This window comes from Aristolochia californica, unplaced genomic scaffold (assembly GCF_029961685.1).
Source record: "Aristolochia californica isolate CCGP_79_NKW_82.1479 unplaced genomic scaffold, dmAriCali1.0.hap1 SCAF_4, whole genome shotgun sequence".
NCBI classification, from domain to species: Eukaryota; Viridiplantae; Streptophyta; class Magnoliopsida; order Piperales; family Aristolochiaceae; genus Aristolochia; species Aristolochia californica.
Genome location: NW_027182103.1, coordinates 9,098,644 through 9,108,605, shown reverse-complemented (window position 1 = coordinate 9,108,605; position 9,962 = coordinate 9,098,644). Strand labels below are relative to the sequence as shown.

Sequence of the window (9,962 nt, the reverse complement as noted above, 5' to 3'; positions counted from 1 at the left end):
AACATTAATTTGAATCTTGAATGCTAGCGTCAACAATAATTTTTTATATGTAACTACTGATTTTGTTGACAAAGTCACGTTATTAGGTCAGCTAACAATTAGGATAATTTCTTGAGAGACCATATTTACTGAAACATCCATCTATCCAATCTCTCTCTCACACGACCTGATTTCGTTCTCCCCTGTATTTGTTTGGGTTTCTCTCATTAAAAGAAATATTTATCGAGTCAACTCCTATGAAGGACCGATTCTTATATGCATTGTTGTTTAAGGGTGGACAGACGAGGCTCAGGAAAAAGACTAATCCGAACTTGACCCAATTCTTAGCCTAATTCAACTTAATTAATTTACATATTTTTAATTATAAATATATATTTAAACATAAAAGAGATAACTTCTTTAGTTTTTGAGATTTATTATTATTATTATTTATTTATACATAATAATAATTCTTTATATAGACTTTTTTTAATTAATATTAAATAAATGGTAAATTAGTTCATGGTCCGGAATGGGGATGAATTGAGTATAAGAAGATAGAGCAGGGATAAGGTTGTAGTAGCAGACATTAGGTCAGGGTAAGGGTTAGAAAGATGGTTTATTTTTTATTTTATAATAATTATTTTTGCAAAGATGGGTTATTTATATTATTTATTTATTATTTTTTTTGGGGGGGTAAGGCTCTAAATTATGTATATTATGTATATTATCTAATAAAATAATATAAATTATTAATTAAAAATACAAGGGAACAAAAATAGCTTTTGACAAAGAAAGAGGAATGCAAGAGAAATTTTGTCTTACCCAACTTTAGCTTTTTATTTTTTTAAAAATAAATTATTTAAAATTTATTATTTTTCAGTATAAAATATTAACTACTCTAAATAATTAAAAATTAATTTTATCATTTGTATAATTTTTTATTATAACATCCTTTACATGCAAATACATAATTTAGAGGGACCCTACTCACCCATTGGATACAAAAATTACTCTAAAAACAATTAGAATAAGAAATGTTGACCCAACGTGAATGCGTCACCACTTCCCCCCCACCGACTCCCCCACCGACGCTCCCATTCCCATCTCCCAACAACTCAAAAATATCTTCTGAACCCTAATAATATATTAAAAATGGACGAGTCTTAGATCTAGTAAATATGACGTAATCGCATGCCCCTTTAAAATGGCGGCGGATTCGGAGGGGGCATTCATTCTCGCCTTTCACTCCCCACCCCTCATCCCGTTCTCTGCCAGAACCTGAAACCTCTCCGGTTCTTCATCCGAGAAGGTACGAACGCCTTCCGCTTCTGGTTTGTTCTTCCTTCCGTTTCGGAATCCCTTGGTTTGCACGTTTTGCATAGATTTTCAGATGCTTCTGTTTATACATCTCTTTGAGGATCTACAAAGTTGAGCGGATCTGGTCTGCATCTGTTTTCAAATTATTTGATTCGCTTGTACCAGCGTTTAGGGTAAGTTTCAGGCGTTATACGTATGCAGTATGAACCGTATGTTCACTTTTATGCTAGACATAGAGAGATCTGCCTTCAGTGAACTGATCAGCAACAGCACTGATGAGCTTCTTCGACGCTCTCGTGAAAAAGGATACCAACGAACAATCTATTGTTGTCGCGGAGAGTGGACTGAAGAGCAATGAAGAAGCTTGTCGATATTATTGCTCATTGGTTCTAGTGCTGCCACCGAAGGCTGTGTCTTTATTTATTTGTATAGTTTGCCGCATTTCCGTACTAGATCCGAATTGAACTTCAGTTCTTATAATGTTCTTGTTTAAGTAATTCCATTGCTCCGTTTCTTTACTAGATCGATTCGGTTTTTCATATCCGAGTGTTGCTAGTGTGCTGTTTAAGGTTAAATCTCCGATTATATCTGTTTCTCTTTTTAATCTGTTATTTTCCTATTTCGACTTATCCAAACTTTACTCTGGAATTTTATTTATTTATTTATTTTCTCTGAGATGACAATTGTTGATTGTTTAAGTCGACACTGGAATGCTTAAATGCTTTCAGTTTTGTTAATTTTTTGAACTTATGATTCTTCTTTGCTTCTCAAACCAGCACAATGGCATCGCATATCGTTGGTTATCCGCGTATGGGCCCTAAGAGAGAGTTGAAGTTCGCATTGGAATCCTTTTGGGATGGAAAAAGCAGCGCGGAGGACTTGAAGAAGGTTGCAGCAGACCTCAGATCTTCCATTTGGAAACAGATGGCTAGCGCCGGGATCAAGTACATCCCCAGCAACACTTTCTCGTACTATGATCAGGTGCTTGACACCACAGCCATGCTTGGGGCTGTTCCCCCCAGATATGGGTGGGCAGGTGGAGAGATTGGGTTTGACACCTACTTTTCAATGGCTAGGGGAAACGCCACTCTTCCAGCCATGGAAATGACTAAATGGTTTGACACTAACTAGTAAGTACCCTGGCATCCCTTGAGTCAATGCTTTATACGACATACTATATGTGTCTAACCTGTGAATGTGGAATTTGTTACTCAGTCACTTTATTGTACCTGAACTGGGCCCAGACATGGAATTTTCTTACGCTTCTCACAAGGCAGTGGATGAATACAAGGAGGCAAAAGCGGTACGTTAAAGATTTGCAGATGACCCATTATCAATTTATGCACCATTTGTTGGTTAAATGTCTTTCTTTTGAACCTCTAGAGCCTGACGACTTTTTTCCATATGCAGCTTGGAGTTGAAACTATTCCTGTTATCGTTGGCCCTGTCTCCTACTTGTTACTCTCTAAACCTGCCAAGGGTGTGGACAAGTCCTTCCCTCTTCTTTCACTTTTGGATAAGATACTTCCAGTCTACAAGTATGCTCTAAAACATTGCTATTGTTCTTGTTGATTTGCTGGATGTTCTCTCCAATGAGTACTCAATAAGCATTACTTTTTCAGGGAAGTTGTGAGTGAATTGAAGGCTGCTGGGGCATCATGGATTCAGTTTGATGAACCCACCCTTGTGATGGATCTTGAGGCTGAGAAGCTGCAGGCGTTTACTGGTGCTTACACTGAGCTAGAGTCCACCCTATCTGGTCTGGATGTGCTCATTGAGACCTACTTTGCTGATCTTCCTGAAGAAGCTTACAAGTAAGATGGATTGTTGAGACTATAATTCTGATTGTTGAGACTATAATTCAATAAGTTTTTTAGCATGGACTTGATATCTCCATTTTGATTCAAAATTAACCTGTTTCTCTAACATTTCAGGACCCTAACTGGTTTGAAGGGTGTTACTGCTTTTGGTTTTGATCTTGTCCGTGGTACTAAAACGCTTGATTTGATTAAGAGTGTTAGTTTACCTTCTGGCAAGTATCTTTTTGCTGGAGTAGTTGACGGAAGAAACATTTGGGCTAATGATTTGTCCGCTTCTCTTAGCACTCTCAAGGCTCTTGAGGGTATTGTGGGAAAAGGTACTGTGAAGCCTGACTTGGTACATGTAGATAAATTATTTAAAAAAATAAAAAGATAAGAAAGGAATTTTTCCGCGATTTTAATGTTATCAAGAGAGTAGCTAAAAGTATGTTATCTGTTCAACAGATAAGCTTGTGGTCTCCACGTCCTGCTCACTCCTTCACACTGCTGTCGATTTGGTGAATGAGACAAAGCTTGATGATGAAATCAAATCATGGCTTGCTTTTGCTGCTCAGAAGGTTGTTGAAGTCAATGCTTTGGCCAAGGCATTGGCTGGTCAAACGGAGGAGGTAATGCTTATGCCCTGTATTTTTAGTGACCTTAAATGCTGGTAATTTTCCCCTGTTTGTGAGCTATACCATATTCTTCCAATTTCACTCATTTGAGTTGTTCTTACTGAGGAGTACCTCTGTTAGTTTTCCACGAATGTGTACTGTCATGGAAAGATTTTAGCCAGTTGGGTTCCTAGTGGTTCAAAGAGTTTGGGACATTAATTGGATGTTTTGGTTTCTTTCCATGTGAACACCGCACTCGTTGCTTTGATACCATGAAAACTCGATGAGCTCTTTATTTAGTTCCTTAATCTTTTTTTCATTTTCCTCAGGAATTCTTCTCAGCCAATGCAGCTGCTCAGGCTTCTAGAAAATCTTCTCCTCGAGTGACCAACGAGGCTGTACAAAAAGCTGTGAGTAGATTGGAAATGTGGATTTACGATGTAGTTGCCATACTAAATTTTGGTTAGTCAATTCTTTTCTCTGCAATGTTACTATGCAGGCTGCTGCTTTGAAAGACTCTGATCATCGGAGAGCAACCAATGTTAGTGCTAGGCTGGATGCCCAGCAGAAAAAACTCAACCTCCCTATCCTACCCACAACTACCATTGGGTCCTTCCCTCAGACTATGGATCTCAGGAGAGTCCGTCGTGAGTACAAGGCCAAGAAGTAGGTGGTTTCTTTGTAATTCTGCTTCAGCTCTTCAACTTTGTTAAATAAGTGAAATCTTTGAACATTTGCATTTCTTTCAGGATCACTGAAGAAGAATACGTGAAGGCCATCAAGGAGGAAATAAGCAAGGTTGTCAAGCTCCAGGAAGAGCTTGATATTGATGTTCTTGTCCACGGAGAGCCAGAGGTGAGCTTTACTGCTAGCCAAGGATATATTTCGATATCTTACTGTGTTAGATTACAATTTTGATCATAAAATCATTTCCTGCAGAGAAATGATATGGTTGAGTACTTTGGCGAGCAACTGCAAGGCTTTGCGTTTACTGTCAACGGGTGGGTGCAATCTTATGGATCACGATGTGTGAAGCCACCTATCATCTATGGTGATGTGAGCCGCCCTAAGGCCATGACTGTGTTCTGGTCCTCGATGGCTCAGAGCATGACCATTCGCCCCATGAAGGGTATGCTGACAGGTCCTGTCACCATACTTAACTGGTCCTTTGTAAGAAATGACCAACCTAGGTAAGTCACAGCAATACTATGCCAAATTTGCATTATTAGTTGCCACTTGTTGAGAAAATAGCACCTGACCCGTGGCTGTACCAGGTTCGAGACCTGCTATCAGATTGCCTTGTCCATTAAGGACGAAGTCGAGGATCTTGAAAAGGCTGGTATCCAGGTTGGCATCTGCGGATTAATTAGTTTGAACTTGGATCTTTGTCTTTCTCTCTTGGTTACTCAGATGTTTGCATGCCAATGCAGGTCATTCAAATTGATGAGGCTGCTTTGAGAGAAGGTCTTCCTTTAAGAAAATCAGATCAGGCATTCTACTTAGAATGGGCTGTCCACTCTTTCCGGATCACTAACTGTGGTGTCAATGACACTACCCAGGTACTTTTTTTTTTTTTTTCATCCCGTCTACTTCTTGCAGTCGGTTTCTCCTTATCTAGTAGTAATATACCTTAATATCTCATAATACAGATTCACACCCACATGTGTTACTCCAACTTCAATGACATCATCCACTCGATCATCGACATGGACGCGGATGTGATCACTATCGAGAACTCTCGTTCGGATGAGAAGCTCCTCTCCGTCTTCCGTGAGGGTGTGAAATATGGAGCCGGAATTGGCCCTGGTGTCTATGACATCCATTCACCGCGTATCCCGTCTACAGAAGAAATTGCAGACCGCATTAACAAAATGCTTGCTGTGCTCGAGACCAATATTCTCTGGGTTAACCCTGATTGTGGTCTTAAGACCCGCAAATATGCTGAGGTCAACTCTGCCCTCAGTAACATGGTCGCTGCGGCCAAACTTCTTCGTACCGAGCTGGCCAGTGCCAAGTGAGCTGAGAATGTGAGGGTGAAACAGGACTACAATTCGTGGGCGGCAATTGTCTTCCAATCGAATTTCGAGAAAAAAAAATTATTTGTATTACAATAAGATGGCTGCTTGTGAACTGATAGTTTTAGTTTGTTATATTAATTTTCCAATTTTGGCTGAGGCTTAATTGTGTTTTTGCAAAAATAATGTTTTAATTATGCGTTATATAATTGATCGATTATTCAGCGTTACATCTTTACTATATGTACCTCCCTCGAGGCTAGTGTCGTGCTCTTCCCCTGTTACCACGGTCCCCAAGATGAATTCGTAAATTCTACAGGCAAATTGGTCGCAGAGGTTCCAAGAGAAACTGGTCTGTTTGGCTGCGAAGAAACAGAAAAGAAACACGAAAGGAAAGAAAAGATACTAATCTACGAGAGAAAGCCCTTTTTCATTGTTTGACAGTACAGAATCCTAAAAAGAAAATACAAGAGAAAGGTACTTTGTATCTTAGTTTGCCTTCCCTGCTACCTCCGTCTAGGAGCCGGAGAAACTTTCCTCTCATCGGACTGAATCAACAGAAGAAGAAAGATAACCTTTTATCAGAAAATCTACCCAGGACATGGACCAAGAAGTTGATCTTGAAGTCTTTCGTTGGGAACTCTTGTGTGTGTACATTGTGGTTCAATTTTTTTGTTCTGTGATGCCTGTATAGGTTCTCTGGTTGTCGTGGGATATATAGCGTGAAGCTATGGATCTCCTGGTGATGGGACGGCAAAATAGTTAGGCCAGGTCATTTTTTCCTTTTCAGCACGACAGAGTTGTGTGATTTGAGATTGTAAGGTTTTTTCTTGTAGCAAATAGACTATGAAATTGCCGGAGAATACATAATATTTACCACATCTTGTCATAATTATTGTTCCATACTTTTTGTGTTAACCGTAACGAAGGAAGAGATCTTAAAAAAAGGACCTGTTTTGAGACCCATTGATATAAACTCTTATCTTCATCAACTTGTAAGTGGAAAAACTAAGAATGATTTTGGAGAAGGCCGGAATTTGGAGGTGTAAAGGTTAAAATATGTTTGATGGATGTTTTTGCTCAAAGTTGCTCCATTGAATAATGAAGGGATTGAGAAAGTATGCAAGGGTTCTTGATGAAAGAGGGGCCAGCATGATGAAATTTGGAGGAAGCAAGAGAGCTTCAAGAGGCAAGAGGAAGAAGAGAGAGAGAAAGAAAGACAGAGAGAGAGGGTAGGGGGTGAATTTTTGGAGGAGAGAGAGCAAGACAAAGAGGATTGAGAAAAGGCTTAACTAATTTTCTTCTTCAGCCCATACCCCTATTTATACTTTTTTTATTGTATTATTTGGAAAAATCCTCAATCAAGTAGAATTTTCTAATTACATAAATCAAGTAGAGATTCTAGAAATTTGAAAGATTACATAATCCAAACAGAGATTTTAGGAAATGGAAAGATTACATTAATCTTGGAATTTTTTTTGTTAATTTAATAAAACCCTATATTTTCAAGAAGAGGCAAGTATGACTTCTATTTGACCAGCCTCTTGAGCTACCTATTTTACCCTTATACCCCACATCCCTTGCTCCTTGGGAATGGTGCCACCTCCACTTTCTATTTGTTTTGTAGCACCTTCTTCTCTTTCTAATTTCTTCTTCATCTCTTCTACTCTTGGTTCCTTTGGGGGTTAATTTGAGTTTTCTATCACATATTCTTAAAACTTAGGATTCCATGATGTATAATCAACGTAGAAGAGGATTAAGGGGTGAGAAGAAAAAATATAATTATAGAGAAAAGGTATAGGAAGAGAAGAAGAGTGACAAATTTAGAGAAGGAAAAAAGAGTAGGAAGAATAGGGTTATTGACTTAGTCCAAACCCTCTCCTTTAAGCTCTATTATAAATGATAAAAGTACCAATATTATAATTATACCTTTTACCCTAGTAAGAGTGAAGAAGAGACAAAAAACATAAACTAATTACATTAATAAAAATCCAACATATTCATATCTTCCAACACTCCCCCTCAAGTTAGGAGGTAATGGTAGTGAAACAAATAACATCCCAACTTGAAACAAATAACATAGATGTAGTAAAAATCTCCTCCATCACGGTGTCCCAATGATAAATACGAAACCGGGTACAAACTCTCAAAGTGTAGAAATAGGTGATAAAACATAAGTCGAAACCAACCTCAAATGATTTCGAACCAATATATTGATAATAATCACTAAACTAGGTAATGTCTGTCATTCACAAGACGACGATAATAAACCCAAGGGTACCAATAAAAAGTCTCAATGGACTTAAAAACACCCATAAAATAAAAAGGACTAACCAAAGCAATGCTTCAAAAGGGATAAGTGAGAGTCAAATAAAAGATGGTTGAAGAAAGACTCCCGAATAAAAGGGTAATGGGTAATGATGAAGATAAGATGAGGAAGTCAAGGTCACCATGTGTTTTATTTTCCTAAGTAACTTAAATCTCCTTCATATGAACCAATGCCGAAAATAGTCAACAAATAATGAACCCATGGAAAGCAATCGAGGAGTTCTTCTTTAGTAATAACACCTCAACCAAATAGAGACACAATAGCTATTGTGACATGTACCAAATATGTAGTTATATAGCACCAGATAATTGGTAAATAATGAAAGTCCTTAAGAATAATAAGGACATATGAAATAATCCGCAGTGAATCCATCCTTGAATAAGGAAGCTGTCCACCAAGTAATAAGATGGAATCGAGTAATAAGCTTCCAATAAGTTGAACCAAGTGCTATTAATCTTCTCAAAAAGAATAACTGAACCGAGTGTTGCTGGTTCCTAGACTAGTTGCAAGGACTTCTAAAAAATAGAGAGAGTGAATAAAAAAATAATGGTTGTTGCTTCCACACTTATTGCATCAGTGAAAAATATAGACACCAAACTGAGAGCTAGCCATATTAAACCAATTAATTAGCAACTAATGAAATAAGTGTCCTATTTCAGAATACAATCCATGCTTAAATATGTAATTACAAAATGAAATCGATTCTGGACGACATGATTAAAAACTAAAGGCAGAGCTTGAGGGTATACCAGTTATAGCTTGCAAGAATTTCACCAAGTGATAGCTTGAGCAATATTGCTAACTTCATAAGGGGATAAGTACACTGAGAGCTGCTCCAACAAACTCTTAATATGCTGCAAAGATTTCTCATAACTAGAGAAGAAATACACATTTTGAATATGATCCTAGATTAGAATCTCTTCACATAGATACTTCTGTAATTTTCAACATTAAATCAAGTAACTAATTTTTTTGGAAGTTGCCATAATTCAGAATAGGAACACTTCTTCTCTTTGACAAATAAATAGAGGAAAGTTTATGAAAATAGGATGATCTTCTAAAGATTCTTTCATATATTGTTAATTAAAAAATAGAAACTTTCCAAGGTTAGATCATGAGATATTTTCTTGATATTGTTGATCAATAACAACAACTCAAAAAGTGTTGTGGTCCTGAGTCATGGATCTTGTAACACAGTGCTGAGAAGAGGGATCTAGTGTTGAGGGTACAAATTGTTCTCTGTCAAATCTTCTGGTACGCCCTATGATTTAGAAAAGGAGGAAGAGATTGAATCAAATTCGTTTAAGGGAACCTGTACCTTGGGTTCAATGAAGGATAACATCGATCCTTGGGTCCATTAGAAGAGAACACCGACCCTTGTTTTTTGGAGAATCAAGGTTTGCTTATTTTCTTCCCATCGCCCTCTAAATAGGGCTTCCAATTACAAAGGAGTTCAAAATAGAAGAATTATAATCCATTGCACTGCGACTAAATTAATCCATAAGTTGCAGAATAAATTTGTACTAAGAATATATATTGAGAGGAAAATTAACCACGACGCATTTGAGTGAATCGTCTAGCTATATAGTCCACAACATCACTCCCCCCATAAGAAAGAGCTTGTCGTCAAGCTTGAAGGTAGGGTAAGCTTTCCGAAATGTCTCCACATCCTCCCATGTGGCATCCGCGGCATCTGTGTCAGCCAACTGGATGAGGACCTCCCACCTGTTATGAATTTGTCTGGTCTGCGAAACTATGGTTGTGGAGAGGATAACATGCCCTTCTGCCACTGGAGGTAAGGAAGGAGCGGGTGGTGGTATTGTTCCCTTGAAGGGTTTGAGGAGGGACACATGAAACACATTGTGAAGTTGAGAATCTGGCAGAAGCTTGAGGTGGTAGGCAACCC

At 38.1% G+C, this 9,962-nt stretch overlaps 1 protein-coding gene across 3 annotated transcripts; it reads left to right on the top strand.

The window, feature by feature from the left end:
• Positions 1–1,186: 1,186 nt before the first annotated feature.
• Positions 1,187–5,957, top strand: LOC137963981 (5-methyltetrahydropteroyltriglutamate--homocysteine methyltransferase). 3 transcript variants are annotated; one of them, XM_068811232.1, is made up of 14 exons: positions 1,187–1,291; positions 2,076–2,429; positions 2,515–2,602; positions 2,710–2,837; positions 2,922–3,113; positions 3,234–3,436; positions 3,564–3,727; positions 4,042–4,122; positions 4,212–4,378; positions 4,462–4,567; positions 4,652–4,902; positions 4,987–5,059; positions 5,143–5,271; positions 5,362–5,957. In XM_068811232.1, exons 2-14 carry the CDS (start codon positions 2,080–2,082, stop codon positions 5,728–5,730), a joined length of 2,301 nt encoding a protein of 766 aa, XP_068667333.1. In that variant the 5' UTR covers positions 1,187–1,291; positions 2,076–2,079; the 3' UTR covers positions 5,731–5,957. The 3 variants fall into 3 exon arrangements, with proteins under 3 accessions (XP_068667333.1, XP_068667334.1, XP_068667335.1); XM_068811233.1 differs by having other exon boundaries at positions 1,229–1,313; XM_068811234.1 differs by lacking the exon at positions 1,187–1,291 and adding an exon at positions 1,369–1,472.
• The last annotated feature ends 4,005 nt before the right edge of the window (positions 5,958–9,962 follow it).

Coding starts and splice junctions, on each gene's coding strand:
- LOC137963981 (XM_068811232.1), top strand. CDS start 2,080: ATGGCATCGCATATCGTTGGTTATCCGCGTATGGGCCCTAAGAGAGAG. Junction 2,603..2,709: donor AATACAAGGAGGCAAAAGCG/GTACGTTAAAGA, acceptor TTCCATATGCAG/CTTGGAGTTGAAACTATTCC. Junction 5,272..5,361: donor GTGTCAATGACACTACCCAG/GTACTTTTTTTT, acceptor CTCATAATACAG/ATTCACACCCACATGTGTTA.